Raw genomic sequence first — 23,681 nt, 5'->3', positions numbered from 1 at the left:
GCACATCATCATTGCATCAATCGCCTGCAGCGTCGGGCTGGATGCAATCGCCATCGACGCTCAATTTTCCTTCAGGCGGGGCGCGAAGCCTGTCGAGATTATCTCAGATCGCGATTTAAGATCTCGCCCTCCCCCGCCATGGACTACCTAGGTACTCCGCCCACCAGCTCTCACCGAAACAAAATGACACGAACAACAATCGAAGTTCCCTACCACCCCTGGCTGGACCAGCTCCTGCAGCATTGGCAGGAGTCTCCCGACCGAATCTTCATCCGCGACCTGGCGACCGACAAGGAAGCCACATTCGGCGAGTTTCTGTACGAAGCTCTCGCGCACCGGGAGAGACTGTACAAGCAGCTGAGTCCAGAAACGCAAAGGCGGCTCCAGGACCCGAGCGAAGAGGTCTTTGTCGCGATTATTGCGAGCGCCGGGTTCGAGTTTGCGGTGTTGTTGCTGGCGGTTCATATCCTGGGTGGTATTGCGGTGCCGCTGAGTATGTGCATCTCAATCAGTACCGGACTTGTCGGCTTTTAGTGATGGCTAACTCCAGTGGTTTGCTTCGCTGGTATAGGAACCCAAATACACGTTGACGAAGCGCGATACTTCCTCGGGACATGCAATGCGGCGCTGATAACGAGCAGCCAGCGAGAGGCAGACCACGCCCGGGCACTTTCGTCCGAGCTATCCATACCACATGTTTCTTTCGCCCCGTCAAACCTGTCACAGTCCGAACTAGCAACAGTACAGTTTCAACAAGTCACCGAGTCTCCCACCTCCAACGACGGGATCCCTCTATTCAACGAGGACAGAGGCTTCGCCCTCCTCTTCACATCAGGCACAACGGGCTCACCAAAGGGTACGCAGATAACCCCTCACCCATTAACCCACGAACCTATCTCACCAAAAAATCCCACCAGGCGTCCTCTCGTCCAGTGGCGCCATCCTGAAAGGCACACAGTATTATACGAGCAACCTCTCCCTCACGCGTCACGACACCTGGCTGCACCACGCCCCCGCCCACTGGAAAGGCGGTTTCGACTTCCTGCTTGCCGCAACATACGCAGGCGCAGCCATCGAGTTCGCCAACAGCGTATTTAGCCTAGATTGGCTCCTGCAGCGGATCGCAAGCGGCACGCCGATGCGGCGGGCGCGCGGGCCCGTAACGTGTATTCTGGCGCAGCCGGCGCTGCTGATTTCGGTGAAGGAAGAACTTGACAAGATTCAGCGGGAAGGGAGTCAGGAGGAGTATGAGGGTGCGCTAAAGGGTATTCGCGAGATCAGGGTCTTCCTCTCCGGCTCGATTCGCGTGCCCGAGTGGTTGAAGGATGTTTGGCGGCGGGAGATCATTCCCGGGAGAGAGGTGGTGAATGCGTATGGGTTTACGGAGGCGGCGGGGATGGTGGCTATGACGGCTTGGGATGCGAGGGAGGCTGTTCCGAAGGTCGGTTAGCAGGTTACTCGCCGCTACTTACCCTGGACCGAAAAGATCGATGTTCTCTTGCATTGCAAGATCCCTGGCTGTACGGCTGCTGATGATCCCTTATAGGACTGCTGCGGTCCCCATAACCCAGACCTAAGCGTGAAAGTCAACGAGAATGGCGAGATCTGCGTCAAGGGACCGCTCGTCATGAAACGGTTCGTGGACCCTCCAATTCCAATTCCAAAAATAAACCTCCAGCTAAGCTGACACAACATATCCAGCTACATCTCCGATAACCCAAACGTGATGGCCGGCGTCCTCGACGCAGACGGGTACTACAAAACCGGCGATGTGGGGATCGTAAGCCCAGAGGGCATCGTGAGCGTCCTCGGACGCGCGAACCAGGATAGTAAGACTACGACACCACGCTATACCCCTCCCCTTCTTTCCTTTTCCTCCTCTTATGAACAGGAGCTGTGCTGACAAGGCGCAAGTAATCCGCACAATGTGCTACCGAGTCAACAGCGCCGATGTCGAGGACCCGCTGCACTCGTACCCCATCTCCATCCCCGGCCAGCCGTGTCTCTCCATCTCGCAAGCGCACGTCCTGGGCATCGAGGACGCCGCGAATGGGCAGCGCGTTGCGGCGCTCCTACTTGTACAAGACTCTGCCAACCCCGACGCCCAAAGCTCCCGCCAAAGCAAAAACAAAAGCAAGAATATTATCGACCTCGCAACCCTCCGCCACTGGCTCGCAACCGAGAAAAATATTCCTGCATACAAGCTCCCCGCGGCGCTACGGGTTCTCCGGAAAGAAGAGTTTTCAGCGCTCACGCAGAGCGGGAAGGCGTCGAAGAAAAGGATTGCGGAGCTGTATTTTGGCGAGGACGCGGTGGAATCGGGGGAAGTCCAGATGTGGGATTTTGGCGTTCGCGAGGATTTCGGGGGGCAGAGGGCTTGGGAGTGGGAGGGGAGGCCGAGGAGGGATGTGTAGGTTGATCTCATGAATTTGAGTAGGTGGAGAGTGCTATTCTGTTCGGCTTGCGATGGCTAAACTCGGGTTAGTTTACATGTATCATATGATCTGGTGCGGTTCGAGATTGCTTTTGTTTGGAGAGAGAGGATGCCACTAGAAGACAATAGGGAGACTTTTTGTATAAACATTAAACTAGCTTAGCTGCATAAGATAAGATGAGATTAAAAACAGGGCCGTTTTGCCCCATTCACCCCGTTCATTGCCGTGAGCAACAATCACCACCTAGGCTTCCGACACCCTCAATCTTAGGCCACTTTCAAGCAACCCTAACTGCGTACCACTCTAAGGTACAAATGACCACGACCACGACCGCCACCCACATACCCCCCCACCCATCCAGATAAAGGAGAGAAAGGGTGCCTAAAACACCATCCCCTTCGTCTGACTCATATTCTTCACATTATAATTCTTAATCATAAACATCCAAATGAAAGACAGAGCCATGAGGCCCGTCCCCGCCGCCAACATGCGCGTCTGCGCATACCCATAACTCTCCTGGATCGCAATCCTTTCGGGCGAGTTGACAGGGTAACTCAGCTGCACCGTGATAGAACTGTAGATGCTAACCGCATCGGCCTGCGCGCTCTCCGGCAGATTACGCATCAGCGCAGGCAGGAACGTATTTGTCCAGATGGCGCCGGAGATCGCGTTGCCCACTGCGCCGCCGATGCCGCCGGAGATAAACAGGACGGCCAGTGCGGCCGCGACGTGCTGATGGTCCACAGCCACAAGGACAGCGAGTTGTTCAAGGAGCGTGAAAATAGATCCACCGATGGAGATGAAAATCTCGCACATGACAATATACCCGATATACTGATTCGGCTGGCGGAAGTGGATCATAAGACCCTGGGCGAAGATATACAGCGGGACACCGATAAACAGTAACCAGCGGTAGTAGCCCGTCTTGCGGATCGCGAAGCCGACCATGAACAGCAAGACGCCCGAGACGACTTGGAAGGTTGAGCCGACATACCCTGCCTCTGCGACGCCGAGGTTCGACACGACCTGCAGGAAGGAGTTGAAGTAGGAGTTCCAGCAGTAGTAGGACATTTGGTAGGTGAAGTCGATGCCGCAGGCGCCGATGACGGTGCGGTCGGTCAGGAACTCGTATTTCAGGAACGGATGCGGCGCCCAGTAGGCTTGGTACAGCACGAAGAGGACCATTACCACGAAGCCGGTTACGATCATGGCAATGATGTAGTCGGTTTTCCAGCCGTTGGGGGCGCGCGAGGCCAATGTGAAGGGGAGGAGGAAGACGGTCAAGCCGCCGGCGAGGAGGATGACTCCTGGGACTGTAGAGAGAGAAGGTTAGTTGGGACTGAGGTGAAAAGAGGTTGAAGGCGACGTACTATCAAATTCGAAGAAATAGTGGTGCACATTCTGCCAGAACGTCCGGCCGCTGCGCTGGCGCGGCTGGATGAGGCCCTGCTTCTCGGCGCGGTTGAGGCCAACTTTGAGCACAAAGTAGACGGGCGACGCGACAAAGGGGAAAATGATGGCGAAGGCACCGAAGCCCCAGCGCCAGTTGACGTTGACCAGGAACTTCTCCGCGGCCTTGGATCCGGCGAACGCGGTGATCATGTAGGGGGAGGAGGTGAAGGCGAATGCGATACCACGATTGCGCAGGTTGGTAATGTCTGCTGCGAGGACGCAGAGGATATAAGTCATTCCAGCGAAGCCGACGGAGTAGAAGACCTGTTTTGAGTATACCATTAGCATCCGGTCGAGGTGTTCGGTAGAGTAAAGTATTCGGGGGGAGGACGTACATCCGCCGCACAGTATGTCTCCAGATTCTTACTCGCAGCCATCATGATCAGGCCCAGTGTTGAAAAGCCAACCATCACCAGCCATCCCTCTGCACGGCCCCAGACATCCACGACTTTCGCGACGGGGATGTACAGGGCAGAAACCATGGCGCTAGACACGATGTTGATGACGGTCAGGAGGGAATGGCTCTGGAAACTGCTCGTTGCGTAGGGAGTCAAGCTGTAGAGAATGGCTGTTCTGAAGCCGTTGGCGAGGGTAACGAGCCACAGCCTTGGAAACAATTAGCATAGGATCGTTGCAGAATGGATATCTTGCGAAGGTAAACGTACAAACACAAAACCGCGATCAGCGACCATTTCGACCAAACCAGCGTGACAGCTTGAATCTTCTGCACACCACTCTGGACATGATGCGAGGGAGCCGCTTCATCGCTGCTGTTGTCGCTGATGTGGGCTTCCTTGTCGTTGGCCGTTGCGGTCGCCGTCTTCTCAGCGCCAGCAGGCGTTTCGATGTCTGGGGGCGCAGTTGCTGAAGCCAGAGTAGGCCCGTCAGTCTTTCGACTGGTGGCGAGCAGGTTGAACTTGGAGCCGATCGCCATATTGACCTGCTGCTTATCCTAAAGTTGAGATCGGAGGATGCAAGATAACAAAAGCAAGTGTAAAGAGCGAACGACGGGTTTTAAAGCCCACCGACCAGACAGACCCATGTCCGCAAGACTAAGAGTAATTTTACGCGGCCGCGATATCCCCCGAAATCGGCTGTTGGGGCGTGCGACTGGCCACTCAGACTGGACAGGCGAGGTCGAGAATCGGCCGGGGTCAGGCCACGGAGGGCGACGGACACGGCGTCGACTGCCCACTGGGTATTAGAGTTGGCGTGGACAGCGCCAGAGGCGAATCGGGTCCACGCAAGAAAGATGGATTGATTGATTAGATCCGAGAGATAAAAATCGCCTAACAACGTGGGCGTCGAGTGGCAACGGCCGGGCAGCTGGTTACTGGAGAATGCGCACGCCTGGTTCGTCCGACGGACGTGCACATGCAAGGACCCCCAAGTCAAGTTCTTAGCTTGATCCTGGCAGAAAACTCTGATCTTTTCTCTCGTAATTGTGATCGGTCGAGGCTGCGCCGAGAGCGACGAGGCGCGGCAGGTGAGTTTGACAGAGCCACAGAGCATGGACTGCGTGCCGGGAAGAAGCAAGCACCGTCACGAGGAGAGGAGAAGCCGACCAGCATGGGGGTGTCTCAACTGTGGGCCAAAGTAACAGAACTAGCGCATGAGGGAATGCTGACCCTGCCACCCTTGCGTCTTTAATGACCGGGATTTCCCGCTCGCATTGCCTGGTCCGGTCTCGAAGGTTCACCCTAGCACGCCCACCCCACGCTAGTCTGCCTTCCTACAGCTTTCTCCATGGTCCCTGAGAGTAGCATGCAATTCCGATCAGCTGCGAGATCTTGCTTGCCTCCCGCAACAGTTGTCGCAGTTGAGTTGGAACAGCAGCAATTTGCAGTGGGTCAGCAATTAAGTTTGCACACCACCTATTCAAGTATCCCGGACTGCAGGTCAGCGCACTAACAAGCTAAAGACACAGCCAAGAGACCAGCACTCAAGCACATTGGCCCTGGGCGTAAGCGAGCGCAGCGCCAAGCAGCTTATCAGTCTAATCTGATCTAATGCCCTTGGCGCCAAGGGTGTCTGCCCATGCTTCTGCTCTCTGCTCACTCTACCCAGCCGGACAAGACTTGATTGAGGATGGCAGTCTCTTCGCGGGCCTTGGCGTTACGAGTTCACCGAGCTGAATGCCGACCTCGGGACTGTGTACGCGCATTGCTAGCAGAGACTGGACGGTCTAAACCCAATCACCGACCAGCGCTAGGAGCTGCAGCCAACAAGGGCAGTGATTACCGGGGCAGTCAGCATGCAATAAGCAATAAGCATCTTACAAGGATAGAGTTGCCTGTATGCCAATCCTTTCCTTTTCCTCAACTGCGACGATGTCTGGGCATCCTGGGCTTAGCCACCAGCCCCTGTATGCCGAGTCTGACCATCGAGCTCCAAGCATATAAGGCAGGGCGTGCAGAATGCTGAGAAAGTTTCAAGAGCCGTCTTGGTGAGCATATCGTTTTCACGGCTTTCCGCTCCGCTCTTCTTCGCTGCCAGCGCCACGGTTATACACGATTCAGGAACCCGTGATATCATCGGACACGCCGACACTCCACTGAACTGCCAACTCACCATGGCCCAAGCCCAAGCAACGCTGCACACCGCACGGCTGCGGCTCGTTCCCTACGCCGACGAGCACTACCCGCTGAGCAAAGCGCTCGACCAAGACCCCGAAGTGATGAAGCACATCGGATTCGGACGACCGCTAACAGACGACGAGACGAAACAAGTGCACGACTGGCTCCTCAAGTCATCCACCTACCTGCCCGGCTTCGGGACCTGGGTTGCATACGCTGAAGGTGTCTCTGAACCGATCGGGTGGTGGATTCTGGCTGCCACACCCAAAGATCCGACAAAGCCAACCGAGAACTTCGACACGTCGCGCTCAGAGACCGGATACAGGTTGCTTAGGGAACACTGGGGGAAGGGATACGCGACGGAGGGGTCTAAGGAGGTTATCCGCCATGGGTTTCAAGGACTGGGATTGAGCGAGGTCTTTGGGGAGACGATGACGGTAAACAAACCGAGCAGGAAGGTCATGGAGAAGCTAGGCATGAAGCACGTTGATACTTGGTTCAATGAGTATCCGACGCCTCCGCCGGGGATTGAGGAAGGCGAGGTCCGCTATCGGATTACACGGGAGGAGTGGGAAGTTGGCCAGTATGGGAGTCCACCTAGTAGCATCTAGGATTGGTAGACTTGTAAATCTAGAGAATGAAAATCCAAGTTGTTGGCAAAGGTGGCCTTGATGAGTGTTGCAATGAATTGATGGAATCTCTGCTTGAAAAACCGATCAGGGAGAGTGGCTAGTCGCTCCTTCCTTGAATAGCCCCAATGTCTGAAATGACACCAACAGAAGGAGTGAAATGTCTCATTCGCCAAGGTCTCACCCAATCGCTGACCGAGTCCGGAAATTGTCCATCATGCGGCGATACCTAGATAGCTGGAGCCAGCGACGAAAGAGGGATAAAAGTAGAACCGGATGTCTCGTTGCTTTCCTTCTCACCCGTCAAGAGCACTGACTCGTAATGTGAAGCCTTGACCATGTCAGCTTATGCTAGACTAAGACCCAAGCAAGTCCTGGAGCAGAGTGGGAAACGGAAACGAATCAGCGAGCGGGGCCGATGGGAGCTGCGGTGGGTCTGGAACGGGGTTTTGCTCCGGCCACGGAATGGGGCCAAGACCCTGGCGTGGAATTATGGAGCTTGCGCTGTGTCATCGACTCATAAGTGGCCAGAGGAGGGGAAGCTCGAACAGGTTCTATCCCACACTGATGCCGCAAGCTGAACCAGTGAGCTCACAATCCCCTTGGAAAAACCGAGAGAGAAAGTGGGCAAGGAAGGAGAAAATTTTCTGTGTGGCTTTGTGCCCAGACCCTTAGTGAGTGGGGTGTCTTATCTGATTAGATTGATAGGCTGCTCCCGTGACTCGTTTTACGACAGTATTACGCCCCCTCGTAAGAATGTAACCCACCGTTTGTCCATGATATGACATCGAATATTAGCATAGGAGCAGCATGGATACGATATATTAAACGATCGAAAATCGTCAGAACGAGTTTTTGAGATCCCAACTAACATCACTTTAGGGATATAGGCTAGATATCTCGTGTGTACAACCTCTAAATTCACTCACGACTTTGGGATATATAATCATGCGCGTCATATAGACATTTCTATTTACTCTGAATAAACTCGATAAGGGATAGGATGGAGGTGGGATGACCAGCAGTAAAATACCATGGATTTGTTTCTCTTGCGTTTCGGCCTAACTCGATACCTTGATGGTAAAATCGTCAATTGCTGCTCGAGATTGTACACGCTATAGTTTGTGAATACTCCGCGGACATTAGATTAGATTATATTGGAGACAAGCATACGGAGTACACTGCGTAAGCCTGTAGCTTAACGGTGTCTACTTCGTCAGCGGGCCAGGACGCGACGCCACCATGCGCCCACGCCACCAAGCAAACTGTCATCGGACAACGCGAACCGTGCCGGAATCTGATACCTTTTTGATGAGCTTACGTAGGTGCGGCAGCGATGTCCTTGTGGCGTGCCATGAAGAGATGCTACCGATAGCGGAGCGAAGAATCAAGCTTATGTTTCTGTTTAACATACCATAAGGCCGGTCGAAACAGTGGCAGACTTTTGCCTCAGATGGAAGGGGTGAATATTCAACGTCGTAACACCAGACTTGCGTGAACAACTCGGGTTGGTTGCGAGCTAAAGGGAAGACAATCGTGTACTGCACTAGGCGTCACCTTGGATAGAAAGAAGTCAGTCATTATACTTTGGGCCTCACTTGGCTTCCTATATAGTATCTAGTGGGAGCCTTGCTCTTAGCCGTTTATGTCCTGCTCTAGGTATATTTGCCTAGTCTACGCTGCACCCTGCCATCCACACGCTAAAATCATATACCCTCTTCCCCATCGTCATGCATACGTCCCAATCCTAGGCCCGAAATACTCCCCGTCAGGCAGCTTCAAGCGCGTACAAGTCTCAGCCTCGCAACCACTCTCAGCATTATTTCCCCACCAGTTCACCTCGTAGCCATTATAGCTCACTGCAAAGAAGATAATTACTCCGGCAACCGCGATAGCAGTCGAAAATGCCGCGCTGAGGACGTAGTTGTACTTCGACCAGAAGGCGAGGTATCGGGTCCGTAAATACTTCATGCTGATGTAGGCGGGGAGAACGGCGGGCCACATGTAGGCTATGTTATACTATATAGGCACATTAGTACAGCCGTAGTGCTATTAAGGGAATGAGGGGCTTAAAGGGGTGGTAGGGTGCGTACAGGACTCCAATGCACACCACCATTAAGGAACATGACAGGATGGAACCTTGCAAACCAATGACTTCTAGGTAGGCGTTTCTGGAGAGCGTAGACGATGAATGGAACCGCAAAGCCGATCGGGAATGCGGAGAGAAGAGCCGTGTACTGTCCGCCTGTGCCAAACACCTTCTTTGCGCCAATGCTCCCGAACAATACCGCGGCTGTGAAGTAAGTGTTCACCCCAGGGCAGGTAAAGCGGTCTTTTTGATCACTGTATCGATGCTTGTCAGTGGAGGGTCTTCGTGAAGAGCTGGGAGGAGAGGAGGGCGGCAAAGTACGATTGGCAGATTTCAGGGATATGCGTGATCTGGAAGTTCATTACGCCTGTGCAGACGAAGGCTGAGACCACAACGGCGATGACCTGCGCGAAGAATGTTTGACGCGGAGGAATCTTGACATAGTGTGCGAGTTTGAGGTCGTTGGAAAAGGCAAGAGCGTGGGCGGTTGTCACATAACTGGCAGAGGTCAGTATACCCTATAAATATAAAGGATTGGATGAAGAAGGAGGTAACATGAGTACAAGGGCAATTTGACATACCCGTAGCACTTGAAGAAGTTCATGGCAAGAGCGTTGCCGGGATTCCATGCTCCCCCAATGAATTCGGCAAGGACACTGTAGCACCTCATTTAGCAGATTGTCTGGTACGCAAGCATGAGGCACGTCTCACTTGAACTCAACTGCTATTCCGGTCGTTGCTTCGATGATGCCAGCCGGGACCACAAAGACAAGGGCCAGGGCGATTCCAAAGAAGACCACACCGACGTGGGTCTGTGGTCATGTTAGTCGCCAGACCTGACATCGATTGGAAATCACTCACAAAAGTCGGCCACCCAGCAACAGCCGCGACGCCTAAGACTATCGCAACAACATTCAGGATGGCGAACCACCACTCGGGAACTATTAGGTCAGACCAAGGATAACTGGGTGGTAGAGAAAGACTAATAATGTCTTACCTTCGTCATAAACCGCCATGAGCCGACTATGGACATCGGCGAAATCTGTTCCTTCACGTCTCTTGAAGCTATTGAGCAAACTTCTGAAGCCTCTTGCAATATCTTGCCGATGATAAAGCCAAGCGTAAGAGACCGTAGCCGCGTAAACTGCAAAGAAGTAAAAGTAGAATGTCAGACTGCTAGCTGCGAGGTAAACCGGTGAATAGGCCTGGTATTTGGTCTCGTCCAGCAGACCTTTTTCATCAAGAATCTGGCTGACATTGTAGCTCGTGGTGAAGTGGTTCCACATGGTGTTTGTGTTGATGGGGAGATATGCTGTGTGGTATGCGTTTGTCCAGTACAAACCAATTATCGTGATCCCACCCAGCAGGACGCCGAAGAAGGTGTTGATTGTAACATTAAACGGGACGATAAGAGGGTCTGTAACGTGCGTGACGATGTTCCAGTCAAAGGTTGGCAGGGGGTTAAAACCCAGCCCTTTTTTGATTCCGGTTATGGCGGTTAGCGTATAGTTGGACGGGGCAATCCATGCCAGCCAGTTGAAGATGGAGAGAGCGCTGAAAATGTAGTCAGGGAACCAGAAGTAGATGAACATGGCGCCGAAGGCAAGCAGGAAGAAGCGGAAGCGGCTGATGGAAAAGATACCGCGGAAGGGACCAGGAACCAAATGGTTTTGCTCTGGGAATTGGTCAGTTAGGTGAGAAGGGACATGGAGGAAAAGAGTTACCGTTATGCAAGGAGCTGTTCAAGGCGATAGTCACCAAGGACCTGGGCCACAGGCAGAAGGATGGGTAGACTAGGAACCGTCGGCAGAGCCCAGCCAACCCGAAGCCCATGAGGTCTGTTGACAGTGCAAGCAGGATCTGGTACCCGAAGGATTTGGCATAGGGCTGGCCAAAGTATGTATCAAGCCATTGCGTGAAGACTTTTCCAATCAGGATCTGTTCCGTAGACGGGGACAAGGCATAAACGTACTGATGTACCTGGAGCTGGGCAGAGTCTTGCCGACACTGGCCATGATGGAGATGAGCATGTGTTCCTTCTTGTTGAACGGGCCCGGGTTCAAGTTGTGCCGCGTTCCGAAGAACGTAATGCCCACATCGGGAAGGAACCGCTCTGCTGCCTTGCCAACGGGATAGGCGAGGAACTGAACAACCGTCGCCTCCAGGCTGATACTGGGCTGGCGGACGCTGAACAGCTGATTGACAAAGGCAATGATGATCACAAACCCCAGTCCGATGACCCAGGCCCGGATGGTGCCACATGGGAGGTCGGGGTCATCGTACGGATCCACGACCGCCCGAACTTCCGGGTATGGACTGTTTGATGTGAGCAGCAAGATTTCAATCTTGGCTTCTTCGATCTCCCTCCGCTGCTTGTCCGGGTCCTGAAAGAGGGCTTCGTTGGCGAGGAAAGAATCCAGACGCTCCAGACTACCGACAGGGAAGTTTGGATCGTGCGAGTGGGCACTAAAGATTTGTTTCGCTCGCTGAGACTTGTAAGCATAGACTTCGAAGATCCAGCAATGACGGTACGTACCTAGCGAGCCTCGTCCAATGTCAATGACTGCGTTTGTCCTTGCGCAGCGACGATATCGTCCACAGTTGCGGTGAAACGTCTCCATGCTTGTTAGTCAACGCCACGCATTGGCGTGTAAGGTCGGCTTACCGGGCAAGCTTGTCGGCCTCGAGCTTGAGGTCGAGCTCATCCTCCTGCTAAAATCGATCAGTATGCACCAGGCGAGGCCTCATGACCTGAAGACATACCGGAGCGCGAACTGCGGTGACAGCTTCGACGGTGTCCAATTTCTCCGACATTGCTACCATGGCGGAGATGTTCAGGATGCGAGATGCTCTAAGCGTTCTGTATTTATTGGGAGCGGATGAGGCTAATTATACACATATCCTACTATGGCATCATTTTCGGTATAATCAGGCAAACACCGAGAGAGGCGCCAAAGGATTTATACGTCTCCAACTGTGCACAGCACGCAAACAGCCATGATCAATGTTTCTATTGCGAGCAAGCTTGGAGTGGAAAGAAGGTCGCGTCCAAGACGGACGTATGCTGAAGAAGAGGAGATGCCCGCGCCAATTGGACAAAGCATGTACTGGATTATGCAGCCACCTCCAGGGCCATATCCTGCCATTCCACAGCTCATTGTGTGACATACGCCATCGAATGTCTATCCGGGCCCATTATCACGCAAGCCCTAGTGGTCAGTATGTTCCCCACGATAAGCGACCTGCAGGGTCAACCTTCCACTGACGGGGTGCTGCGAGGCTGTCAGAACCCAAACCATAGCCAAAATAAGCCTAATACGCCACGCCTAGCAGCCGAGCAAGCGATAGCTGCGTTTTACTGTTGCAGCGATTGGACGATAGCTTGACGCCTTCCCGGGCGCCGGTCACGCAAGCGTAAACGTGCTTCTCCAATCTTCTGACGTTGGGGTCAATAGACCCGGGCTTGAAGATAAGCGCCTTCCCATCTTTCTGCCTAACGAGCCAAGACTGAAGAGTCTGCTTGCATGAGATAAGACTTCTTCGCTATGCTTGGTTTACCCTACGGCATGATGGACGGCAAGGGCAATTTTTACGCGGATTCGGCAAGGCGACTCGAAACATCAAGACCCCGGCGCTCTCGGCGTCACGCGTTGCGGCGATGGAGGATGCCAATTTGGACTGCTATTTGCGCGGGAATACTGCTCTTGATCAATGGAGTTCCCCTATCGAGCAAACTTACATCATCGACGGATTTGACGGCGGAGAGGATTCTTCGTGACGGACTACAGCAGTGCCACGAAATTGCGAGCCGTCAAAAAGGCGCACCGGTCCCGTCTGCGGACAGACACAACCCGCGGTGGAATGCGGTTAGTGGCCAAAAGACTTCGATTGTAATCCAGAATGCAACTCTCTTCGACGGCGAGACGACTCTTCCTTACGTCGTTGATATCGTATTCAATGCTGGGGTCGTCCGCTCTGTTACGCCTACCGACAGCAATTACCCCCCTCCTGAGGATGCTGAGATTATCAACATTCATCGAAAGCATATAACGCCCGGACTAGTCGACCTCCACTCCCACCACGGACTCCTTCCATTCCCATCTCTCAGCGCAACAAGCGATGCAAATGAGCGACCGTTCCTTGGACCCATCACACCTTTCGTGCGGGCCACGGACGGATTCACGCCTTCCGACCCAGCAATCAGGCTCATTGCCTCCGGTGGCGTGACGTCCTCGCTCGTCCTACCGGGTTCAGCGAATATCGTAGGCGGCCAGGCGTACCCAGTCAAGAACCTTCCGTATCCCGGTGCAGCCGCCGAGCCAGTCATCGACGAGCTATTACTGGAAGATGGAATCCAGGAGCCCCAGCGCCAACGATATCTGAAGATGGCGTGCGGTGAGAACCCGCGACGCGTGTACGGGCATACGAGAATGGGTCTTGCGTGGCTGCTTAGGCAAGAGTTGAACAAAGCAAAGGAGCTACTTGAAAAGCAAGAGACTTGGTGCGCAGCCGCGTCAGATATTCAGAATGAGCACAATAAGTTCAATTTTGGATTGAGGCACCCGGGTCGGGTTACAGATTTCGTTCAACGAGAAGGACCCCGGCCGGATTCGTTCGAGCTGGAGACGTTCCTTGCGCTTTTGAGGGGCGAGATCAATCTCAATGTTCACTGCTACACGCCTGAAGACCTGGAGACGATGCTTTCTGTCCTGCATGAGTTTGGGGTCCATCCGAGGGCTTTCCATCATGCGTTGGAGGCATGGCAGGTGCCAGAGTTATTAAGGAGTTTGGAGCCGTGAGTCGCATTGAGCCCCATTTGCGTGGGTGCTCTCGGATACTGACACAATGCAGCAACGTCACGATTGCCACGTTTGCTGACAACGCGCTGTTCAAGGCTGAAGCATACGATGCTAGCCTTGAAGCGCCCAAGATACTCCATGAGCATGGGGTCAGGTTTGCGCTGAAATCAGTATAGATATCCGACCGGAGGCAAATCCCAAATACCCTGCTAACAAATGTGCTAGGACCACACCGGCGAAAGTAACTATGCCAAATATCTCCTGTGCGTTACGTAACCCGTTCGTTTCTAGGTTTCATTGGTACTAACAAGCGCAACCTCAGTGACCAAGTATCCATCGCACACTCCTACGGCCTGCCAACCGATGCAGCCCTCCAATCCGTAACATCTATCCCAGCCGAGTCCATGCAGCAAGGCCACCGGATCGGGTACGTCCGCCCTGGCTACGACGCCGACCTCGTCATTTGGGATAGCCATCCGCTTCAGATTGGTGCAACGGCTGTGGAGGTTTTTATCGATGGAAGACCTCTGCTGAATAACGATGTAAAGGAACTTTCCGAAGAGCTTGAGTGTACATACCGGGGACTCCAGAGTTCATTAGACATCAGCCAAGCACCCGCCACCCGTCCGTTTATTACGACCGAAGAGAGGACCAAAGTCTGTAGCCATATCCAGGAGGCAGCGGACCAAGGAGCAGTCGTCTTCACCGGTATCAAAGAGGCCCTAATAGACATCCCAGGTCTTGAGACAAGCCGAGAACCCTCAGAGCTCGTCCTCGTCCTTGAAGTTAACAAAGCCCCCTGTCTCGGTCTCAAATCAACCTGCATCCCACAATCCACTCTCGAAAACCCCAAAAATATCACTGAGATCCCACTGCAAAACGGGTATATAACACCCGGCCTAATCGCCTTCGGCAACAACCTCGGAATACAGGATATCCCCTCTGAACCGTCAACAGGTGACGGCACATCCACATCTGGAATCGAGACCGTACACTTCGCGAAGTATGGCGTCCATTTGCATGGTAAAGGCAAAGCCTTTGGTCGCGCGCGTATTGGAGGCGTTACAAGGGCCGTAACCCCGCCGCATGGAAGTGGTGTGCTGCAGGGTGTTAGTGTGGGGATACGTACTGGGCCGGAGGAGACGCTGTTGGATGGAGGCGTTTGGAAGGATGAGGTTGCGCTGCATTTTAGGGTTGGGCAGGGTGCTAGAGGTGCGCTGATGTCAAAAAGCATTCACTTGATATTGCGGCTAATGGGAGTCTTATCATAGATGACCGCACGCCCACCATTAGTTCTGTGGTCGAGACAGTCCGCCGAGTACTGGAGCAGGGGGGCAAGGGCGAAGGAGATGATGATGTCTACGTTCAAGCCGTAAACGGGTCTCTTCCTGTCGTGGTGCAGGCTTATAATCCGGTGGGTACATCTTCGCTCAACCTGGAGTGTCATGATGTCGTCGAAAGACTATGATTTGCTAACTCAGCACTCTTGCAATTCCCCAGGATGACATTGCTCAACTCATCCTGATCAAACGTGACTTTCCGGTCGTGAACCTTGTCATATACGGTGGTCACGGCGCCGCACTGGTAAGATCGCCAATGAGCCTCATCAATGATCTGTGACTACCAAATACTGACTATACACTTTTTGCAGCTCGCGAAACCCCTCGCCGACGCCGGCATCCCCGTAATCCTATCTGGTAACCGCGGCGCACCAGATACATGGGAGAAGAAAGACACCCTTCCGGGTCCGCCACTGTCCGATAGCCCTGCGAAGGTGCTTCTCGACGCTGGTGTCCTGCTCGGACTCGCAGTGAAAGGCGACTCCAAGGTTCATGGTCTTGCGCGGGAAGCGAGATGGGCGGGGAAGTTTGCAGGATTGAGTGACGGAGAGGCGATTAAGCTTGTTTCGACGAATATTGAGACAATTCTGGGACTGGGTTCTGAGGCTGAGGAAGACAGTGGAGGGTATAACGGGGACTTTGTGCTCTGGGAGGGCAATCCGCTTCGAGGGGATGGGGCAGTTGTTGCTTCTGTGAAGGAGGACGGGAGAGTCAATGATTGTTGGCCGGAGGTTGATTAGATGCCGAGACTGGTGGACGCGGATAGGTGTTTGTGAGAAGAAAAATATGAGATCAACTCATGATACATAGGCGTATGCTGTCCCTGCCTGCTGATAGAATGCACCCCGGTCAAGCTCCAGCGCCGTCTGCTCAGGCCACAATTTCTTGATCGCCATCTTAACAGCCTCAACCCGTTCCCTATTAACAAGAATCCCATGCCCATAGAAAAGCCCAAGCTGCTCGGTAACCTAGAACCTGCACCCGACGCCCCGAGAATCAAACTCATACTTATGCCGGCCGTTGTCAACAAGTAGATTGTAAATATCGTTCACGGTGGTATGGAACCCGACCGGGAGATCCAGCAAAAATGCAGGCTCGATGTCTGGCGTAACCCCATGTTCGAGTTTAGATACGATGAGATTCGCCTTCGAGCCGCCGGTGAGAACTGTACTCGGCTCGACGTAGCTTGGTAGGCAGTCCATTTTTATCCATGTGGCGTCATTGTCTGATTCAGTAGAGGAAGGAGAAGCTGGAGAGACGGCGAGATAGAAGCACCGATGGTTTGTGCCTGCGTCTTGAGCGTGCGGTCCAGTCACGATGCGGTCGACACGGAGAGAGAGGATTGCCTCCTTGCGGGCTTTGGGGATGAAGTGGATTGGCTCGAAGGGAGGCATGCTGAGAATCAGGAACGTTCGAGAAGTGGGGAGATAGAGTATAGTTTCAATGATGAACTCGTTGTCGATGTAGAGGTCAGCTTCTTCATGAGTCAAGAAGCCGCCGAGGCAGCAGTCAAAGGAAATGGCTGGCTGAATGGCAGGAGTCGGCGCCTAAGGACTGATCTTATTGGACTGCGATTTGTAGCTTCTTTGTACATCCGAACTTCAGCGGCCGCTCATGCTCTCGATTCCAGCGGAGTGATTGGAGGCAAGATCTTCGTTTTCATGGGGATGTAGGTAGGGTAGGTGAGGTCCCGGCTGAACTCTGGTTCCTGCCGGAAAGTGGTACCAGTATGGGAGCCACTACCTACGGTACTTCCTGGCAGACGACAGATTGGTACCCTTGTTACCCATCGCACCCACAGGCTCTGTTGCGCCTTACAGGGGAAAAGCGACATGGTCCGGATGTCTAGGAAGGTTACCAGCCTCAGCTGTAATCCCCTGCCTGCTTGCACCTCATCTTCAATCACTTTCTCCACGGCCATGGCTCACACTAAATCTACCTACCCTACCATCGGCTGCATGGTATTGGGGCGCCTAAGGCATTGCCCAGCATGAAGTGAGACCCTCGTATCCGAAATGTTTCAGAGTCAGATTTAGGGTGGATACGGATCCATCAGCGAAACGAACCATTGCTCCAGATTTGCGAATGCTCTCGGAGGCCTTCGATCATTCGATCTCAAGTTTGCAGCCCCAGGTCCCTGGAAATATCGAGCTTTTGCCGCTTCAGTCGACATCCTGCGACCGATAACTGAGAAAGTGAGACCTAGATAATGAACAGCTTAGACCAAGCCACTTTGGCACACCTTCGTCGGGGTATGATCCGCCGTTCTTGTTGGCGGGAATGTCTATCGTCGCAGCTCTAGGGATCCTACCCCTGCTCGCTGAGTCCAATGGCTTGCGAGGACGGGGCTCGCCTTGTGCGCGGATTATTAACGAAGTTATTGATCCATCAGCCCTGCTACGGGTTGCCCGACCTCGGCGTTGAAATAAGAGCCTGGAAATGGTTTCAGCTGCTGACCCTTCATCGAGACATAGGTCAGCGAAGGCCTTGGCTAGCAAACATCCTCACGGGCCCTTGATGATTGTGGCTGATGTAGGTAAAGCCTCGTTGACCTCGTGTTGATCAACTCCCCGTGCTGAAGGCGGTGTTTACTCGCGAGGTCGGGTTGAGCCAGGTATCGGAATCGCGCAAGAATCCGGGGAAATGCAGCTAGAAAACGATGGGACTCTGCATCACCCTGCTGAAGAGGCTCCTGCTGGCTTGGCACGTAAGCAGCTTCACGTTCTAGGTCAGCTTGCATCCCTGGACGATCTGACTGGTGGGACTGCCAGGCCTGAAGGATTTTAAGGCCGCGATGGCGCTCGGTTCGTCCTGAATGGGAGCGGAGCGGAAATTTTTGTCCATGGTCATGTCAGATCAGTCCTGTTTGACCTTGCCTCTCTGACCTAGAAACCAGAACTGGTCCGTGCGTTGTGAGAGAGTCCTGGAACTGAATACCGAATAACACAAGTGAATCCTGCAGTGGGTACCTGGTGTGGATACATGTACCCAATAGGCGGCATGGGCCAGTCTAGATCTTACTAGAGCAGTGAATCAGGGACGCAGATCTTCAGCTGCATTCACTTCAGGCTCTCTGATGAGAATGCAAGGGACCGTGCTCACGGGTATTTAAAGGGATTCCACTCTCCAGGAGCAACATTCCAGTGCACCAGTCCCTCCATTCTTCGACCACCATCCCCAGTTCTCATCGCAAGTCTGATCACGCACAGTCAACCTCAAGTAAAATGGCTCGCTTCTCCATTTTGGCTTTGCTCGCCTTCCTGGTCGCTGTCCTTGCCCTGCCTCAGAACTTCTGTACTACTGTCTGTCGTCCTGTCAAGCCCGAATGTCCCTCTGGTCTGGTGGCCGGTGGTAGTGAGGTACGATCCCTACTCCTTCCATGCAGGGGAATTCATTAAAGCGTGATAACAGGGCTGCTGGGGTTGCTGCCAGTCCACCTCTATCCTACCCAACGCCATCGCAAACGCAACCGATGTCTGCACCGCCGTCTGCCGCCCCGAGAAGCCCGAATGTCCCACTGGCGAAGTATGCAGTTCATCGTATCTGTTGTAGTCCACCCCCTGCTTTCGCTAACCGGTTGGAAATTGTAGGCTCCGACCGGCCAGGAAGGCTGCTGGGGATGCTGCGAGCCCGTGACTGAACCCGAAAGAAACATTTGCACCCTTGAATGCAAGCTCGAGAAGCCCGAATGTCCTACTGGAGAGGTACGCCCGTCATCCCTTGGTTGAAGCATCAATGCTAACATATTCATTGCGTAGGCTGCAACTGGTAGTGAGGTATAACATCCGCAAATGCTTTTGATTAACCTCCGCTCTCTGTCCGGATATGTGGATGTGCTAACTAGCCTGTCCAGGGCTGCTGGGGCTGCTGCCAACCAATCACAGCTACCGAAAAGCACGACGAAACTGAGGAAGACACCGACGTTTGTCTCGCCGTCTGTCAGGAAACTAAGCCCGAGTGTCCTACAGGAGAGGCACCCACTGGAAATGAGGTACGCCTCTACCCCTCCATATTTTCTTCCACGCAATGAAGGATTCTAACAACCGCAGGGCTGCTGGGGCTGCTGTCAACCCGTCGATCAAGAGAAGACCGTCACCGACGACGGGGTCTGCATTGCCGTTTGCCAGGAGACGAAGCCCGAGTGTTCTGCTGGCGAGGTATGTCAATCCTGTTAGACATAGCCGACAAAGTCAGAACAGATTCTAACACTGCCTATTCAGGCTCCAACTGGACAGGAGGGATGCTGGGGTTGTTGTGAGCCAGTGGCCTGAGAAGTAATCCTCGAGCACACTGATCTAAAATTTTCCTATGTTTCAAAGCAGGCTGTATCCAAATTCTTGTTGGAATTGTTGTTGCTATCGTTTGTGTTTGCAGAAAATGAATCAACATGTCATCCTCGTACTTCCAGGCGTAGAACTGTGGAGAGGCCAGCATAGTGTTCCCAGTCCATTTTGCGCCTAGAAAGTAGATACAGCGAAACGAAGTAGAGGCCGGTCTGCCCTTGCTCAAGCATATCCTTACAGTTGGAGACAAGGCCGAGTCGGACAACTTGCGGAATGACGCCGCCGAGAACTGGAAACAGACTTGTATGCCTTCGGTTACTACTGTAAAGACTTAATTAGGAAGTGCAGATGTAGCCCCAGAGACTGGATAGAGGACACCTAGTGGTGAAGTCAGCTGAGGTCTGGGAAGCCCTATCGCCCGCGGGTATGGATACGCGCGTGACAAGCGAAGTGCGAGGCCTCGTTCTGTTTCACAAATCGAACTCTCTCTGGCCTCGGGGGACTTTTCAATTTCCGAAGCATCGTCGACAGGAGGATCCTCCTTAATTTCAGGGCACGATTCAATATCAGAAGTCTCTTGTACGGGGACAGGATCTCCAATGGCGGGAAGGAATCTAGTAGCAGATGTCTCCTCGACGGCGGACGAGGGCGCTTCGTCGTACAATCCTTTCCAGTGCTCAAAAGCGTTCCTTGATTTGATGGTCAACGGATGGTCCGGCCCCCAATGTTGAGTCCTCAATTCGAGATGCTCTTGCATGATGTATAAGGCGTCGATCGTTTTCCCTGTTTGTCTCCAGGTCGCGGCGAGGTTCTGCATGCTCTCCAAGGTGTCAGAGTGGGCCCGCCCTAACGTCTTAGTACGAAGCTTAAGAACATGTTCGTCGAGCTCCTCTGCTTCTTCAAATCGTGCCTGATAATAGTATGATGTTCCCAGGTGAAACATTGTCATCAGGGTAGCTGGATGATATCCGCCTAAGACATGGTCGGTGATATCCAATGCGCGTAGCAAGAGCTCCTCTGCCTCCTTGGGACGCAACTGTGCGTTGTAGATTCTCCCCAGGTTTCTCATGGATATTAGGGTATCGGGGTGTTCCAAGCCCAGTGCCTTCTCTTTGGCGTTGAATGCCCGCGTCATCAAGCGTTCCGCTTCATCGAGCCGACCTTGGCCGGAGTAATTCATTGCTAGATTGTGCATCACAGTTAGGGTCATCGGGTGCTCCAAGCCAAGCACCTCTGCCTGAATCTTCAGGGCATCCGATTGCAACTCTTCTGCTTCCTTGAATCGTCCCTGGCCTTCGTATATCGACGCCAGATATCCTATGCTCTGCAGGGTGTCGTAATCATTGGACCCCAGCGCCTTTTTTCGCGTGCTCAGTACCTCTGACTGAAGTGTCTCAGCTTCATCTAACCTACCCTGTTGCTCATAAAGGTCTGCTAGGGTTTCCATGCAGTGTAGAGTCAACAGAGAGTCAGGTCCCAGTTTCTCTTTACATAGATTTATAGCCCGAAGGCCGAGCTTCTCTGCGTCTTGTAGCTTTCTTTGGCGCACTTTCAGGTGTGCCAACCAGTCCATGCATTCAATGGTCTCCCATTGATCATCTCCATATTTTTTCAGAAAATATGTCATTCGATCACGGGTAAGCAGCTCTGCCTCTTCATATCTGCTTTCTTGATATAAACATGATGCAACCCTGCGAAGAAGTTCCAGATATGAGCCTTGCTTCTGGTTATCTTTGAACGCGTCCTCCTCCATCAATCCAAGAATGTGGGGTAAGTATTTTCTCCACAGCTGTCGATTCTCATGATCATGGCTTGGAAATATGGCGTCGAATCGGTTGGCTGCCTTTACAATATAGGAGGACAGCTTCTGTTCCTTCCTTAGCCAGTTCCTGGTCGCCAGAAAAACAAGTCTATGCATAGAAATGGCACCATCTCCTTGTTGTATGGTGATAAAAGAATAGGCGCTAAGAAGCCCCAGAGCCTCCACCATTGCCATTCTGGATTCTGGCTCTGGGAGGAACGATTTCGGAATAGCTCGCGGGTTGATACACGCCATCAGATAAAGATAATCAGCTGCCAGTTGACTCAACTTCTGAACTTGGCTGAACGATATGTTCCACGTCAGGGCCACTGGGTTTTGAAGATTTTCGTAGCGTCCCTCATCGTCAAAGTCCTTGCTCAGTAGCTCACTAACTTCTTCCTCCTGTTCGCGTAGAAGTTCCAAATAGTCATACAGAGGTATTCCATTTTCGTTGATGAATGCTGTAGCCTGAGCGATGGCTAAAGGGAGGAAGCTCAGTTGCTCAAGAAGGGCCATTGCAGTCGCTGTATCGTCGAGTTCATTCTTATCAATCAGTGAGTTTTGCAACATGACCATGCTGTCAGCGTCATTCGGCTCGGCAAGGGGTATGACATAGTTCGAGGCAGATGCCATTCTCACTGCTAGCTTTCGACTGCGAGTGGTGAAGACAATGCGGCCATGTTCACTCCTAGGAAGGAAATCTTTCAACCCTAATAATATTGTTGAGTCGTTTGATGCCGACGCAGCATCCTTCTCACTAGCCCACATATCAACATCATCTACGTTGTCGAAGATAAGAAGCCACTGCTGCTCCGTCTGGGAGAAAAAGGTCTTAACCTGTTCTTTCACGGAGTTCGGTTCAGCACGGATCCCGACCATCTTCGCAATAGCGAGGTATGCCTGCTCGACGGCTTCTCGGCTGATACATGGAAGCCAAAAGACTGAGCAGCCTGATTTGTGGTCTCTGGTTTGATATGCCAGCTCAAGAGCCACCTGTGTCTTTCCGACTCCGCCTAGTCCGGCAATGGCAATTTTTCTGGGTCCGTCTGGGGTTGAAGTCCATTCCTTAAGTTGTTGCAACTCGTGCTGACGGCCGACAAACCGTGGGTTTCTCGCAAATGGAACCATAAAATGCGTTGTGATGGATGCGTCTAGTGATTCTAATACAGTCAGTCTCACGGACCTTGGTTTGTACGGGAGGCAACTAACCAATGTGGAACTGCTCCCAGTAGGCCACAAAGGATTTAGCCGCAGAAGCTCCTGTTGCTGCAGCGTACGCTTGCCATAGTTTGTTTTTATGGCTATCAGCATAGTCGCATACACCTTTGATGACAATGCATGCAATATTGTTGCACACGCCAGCTCCTTCCATCTCAAAGGCGGCGACCTTCTCCTTGCGAACGATATCGTCTCGATGTTGGCCGGACTTGAGGACTGTGTCCGCAGATGCAACCGTGCCAATATAAACAGACGGGGCTGATGCTTCTGCGCCAGTGGAACCTCGCCGGCGCACAATTTGGCCCTGATCGCATCCAAGGTCGTCACAATTCTTGTTGAGAGCAACGGCACAGATGTCATCCATTTCACAACCCCCTGCACAGTCAAGCGAAGCGCTGTTGGCGGCATGTTTGTGAGGATAGGAAGCATCAAACAGAACATCAGCAATACCCGGACGTTTCCACCTTGGATCAGATCCCTGAAGCGTGCCAAGACAATCCTTTACTTGATTCCTGAACTCGACCAGCGCCCGAGTCGCTTTCAGACCAGTAAGAAAGGTCCGAAGCTGGCGGTCGGGCCGTCCTCCGAGAGTGTCTTTTGTGTCTGTTTTTCGCTGGAACCCACCTGGATACTGACGGCCATAATCGTACTCGACCACTGAGTCACTAATCACCACATCACCAAGATATATTTGCCCATCTTCTATGGATGGTGTTCCTCCGCAGATACCAACAACAAGTGCAAGCTGAATATTCCGGTAACTGACTTGAAGGCTTGAGGCGGCGCTGGCGGCGCTTCCTTTGCCCATTCGTGGTAAATAGCAGAGAACGACATTATGTTTTCCAATTCGTCCATTCACATATGCGTTTGCATCACCTGGTTCTTTTCCGTAGTGTCTCCCTAAGCGATCGAAGGTCTCGTCGAAAACTGCTTCGACGGCGTCCGCTTCGAGCGTGAGGGCGCAGATGATTGCGACCGTAAAATCATTCCGACTCCGCGGCCACATGTCAATACACAAGACTGCTGAGAGGTGACACAGTTGATATATTAGGAAAATAT

The 23,681-nt window shown here is 52.9% G+C and overlaps 8 protein-coding genes across 8 annotated transcripts; 4 read left to right on the top strand and 4 right to left on the bottom strand.

Annotated features, from left to right (window-relative positions):
• Nucleotides 1–183: 183 nt before the first annotated feature.
• Nucleotides 184–2,414, top strand: BDW74DRAFT_177839 (class I adenylate-forming enzyme family protein; the record flags this gene model as incomplete). The annotated part of the gene is made up of 6 exons (XM_073729004.1): nt 184–493; nt 572–856; nt 918–1,441; nt 1,547–1,635; nt 1,702–1,829; nt 1,915–2,414. The coding sequence occupies 6 exons, from the start codon at nt 184–186 to the stop codon at nt 2,412–2,414; spliced, it is 1,836 nt and encodes a 611-aa protein (XP_073584195.1).
• Nucleotides 2,415–2,556: 142 nt separating this feature from the next.
• On the bottom strand, nt 2,557–5,109 carry mirB (MFS siderochrome iron transporter MirB). The gene is made up of 4 exons (XM_073724411.1): nt 4,553–5,109; nt 4,223–4,493; nt 3,806–4,151; nt 2,557–3,748 (listed from the first exon to the last, which is right to left on the bottom strand). The coding sequence occupies exons 1-4, from the start codon at nt 4,819–4,821 to the stop codon at nt 2,817–2,819; spliced, it is 1,818 nt and encodes a 605-aa protein (XP_073584194.1). The 5' UTR covers nt 4,822–5,109; the 3' UTR covers nt 2,557–2,816.
• Nucleotides 5,110–5,444: 335 nt separating this feature from the next.
• On the top strand, nt 5,445–7,131 carry BDW74DRAFT_152677 (GNAT family N-acetyltransferase). Its single transcript, XM_073724410.1, has 2 exons — nt 5,445–6,182; nt 6,283–7,131. The coding sequence occupies exons 1-2, from the start codon at nt 5,976–5,978 to the stop codon at nt 7,072–7,074; spliced, it is 999 nt and encodes a 332-aa protein (XP_073584193.1). The 5' UTR covers nt 5,445–5,975; the 3' UTR covers nt 7,075–7,131.
• A 1,583-nt stretch (nt 7,132–8,714) lies between these two features.
• BDW74DRAFT_185027 (uncharacterized protein) lies at nt 8,715–11,995 on the bottom strand (the record flags this gene model as incomplete). Its single annotated transcript, XM_073730948.1, has 12 exons — nt 8,715–9,111; nt 9,186–9,435; nt 9,503–9,679; nt 9,763–9,837; nt 9,893–9,993; nt 10,043–10,122; nt 10,179–10,856; nt 10,906–11,103; nt 11,154–11,647; nt 11,746–11,796; nt 11,847–11,893; nt 11,945–11,995. 12 exons carry the CDS (start codon nt 11,993–11,995, stop codon nt 8,821–8,823), a joined length of 2,493 nt encoding a protein of 830 aa, XP_073584192.1. The 3' UTR covers nt 8,715–8,820.
• An 851-nt stretch (nt 11,996–12,846) lies between these two features.
• On the top strand, nt 12,847–16,060 carry BDW74DRAFT_177835 (uncharacterized protein; the record flags this gene model as incomplete). Its single annotated transcript, XM_073729003.1, has 7 exons — nt 12,847–13,976; nt 14,033–14,150; nt 14,206–14,243; nt 14,303–15,192; nt 15,252–15,394; nt 15,481–15,564; nt 15,632–16,060. The coding sequence occupies 7 exons, from the start codon at nt 12,847–12,849 to the stop codon at nt 16,058–16,060; spliced, it is 2,832 nt and encodes a 943-aa protein (XP_073584191.1).
• A 228-nt stretch (nt 16,061–16,288) lies between these two features.
• On the bottom strand, nt 16,289–16,714 carry BDW74DRAFT_177834 (uncharacterized protein; the record flags this gene model as incomplete). The annotated part of the gene is made up of 1 exon (XM_073729002.1): nt 16,289–16,714. One exon carries the CDS (start codon nt 16,712–16,714, stop codon nt 16,289–16,291), a length of 426 nt encoding a protein of 141 aa, XP_073584190.1.
• Nucleotides 16,715–18,487: 1,773 nt separating this feature from the next.
• On the top strand, nt 18,488–19,763 carry BDW74DRAFT_17105 (uncharacterized protein). Its single transcript, XM_073727251.1, has 7 exons — nt 18,488–18,679; nt 18,732–18,845; nt 18,911–19,024; nt 19,079–19,096; nt 19,174–19,311; nt 19,370–19,477; nt 19,541–19,763. Exons 1-7 carry the CDS (start codon nt 18,545–18,547, stop codon nt 19,589–19,591), a joined length of 678 nt encoding a protein of 225 aa, XP_073584189.1. The 5' UTR covers nt 18,488–18,544; the 3' UTR covers nt 19,592–19,763.
• Nucleotides 19,764–19,934: 171 nt separating this feature from the next.
• On the bottom strand, nt 19,935–23,628 carry BDW74DRAFT_177832 (uncharacterized protein; the record flags this gene model as incomplete). The annotated part of the gene is made up of 2 exons (XM_073729001.1): nt 19,935–22,564; nt 22,614–23,628. 2 exons carry the CDS (start codon nt 23,626–23,628, stop codon nt 19,935–19,937), a joined length of 3,645 nt encoding a protein of 1,214 aa, XP_073584188.1.
• Nucleotides 23,629–23,681: the final 53 nt, after the last annotated feature.

Source organism: Aspergillus multicolor (genome assembly GCF_047715735.1).
Source record: "Aspergillus multicolor strain CBS 133.54 unplaced genomic scaffold BDW74scaffold_11, whole genome shotgun sequence".
Taxonomy (NCBI): Eukaryota; Fungi; Ascomycota; class Eurotiomycetes; order Eurotiales; family Aspergillaceae; genus Aspergillus; species Aspergillus multicolor.
This window is presented reverse-complemented; position numbering and strand designations above follow the sequence as displayed.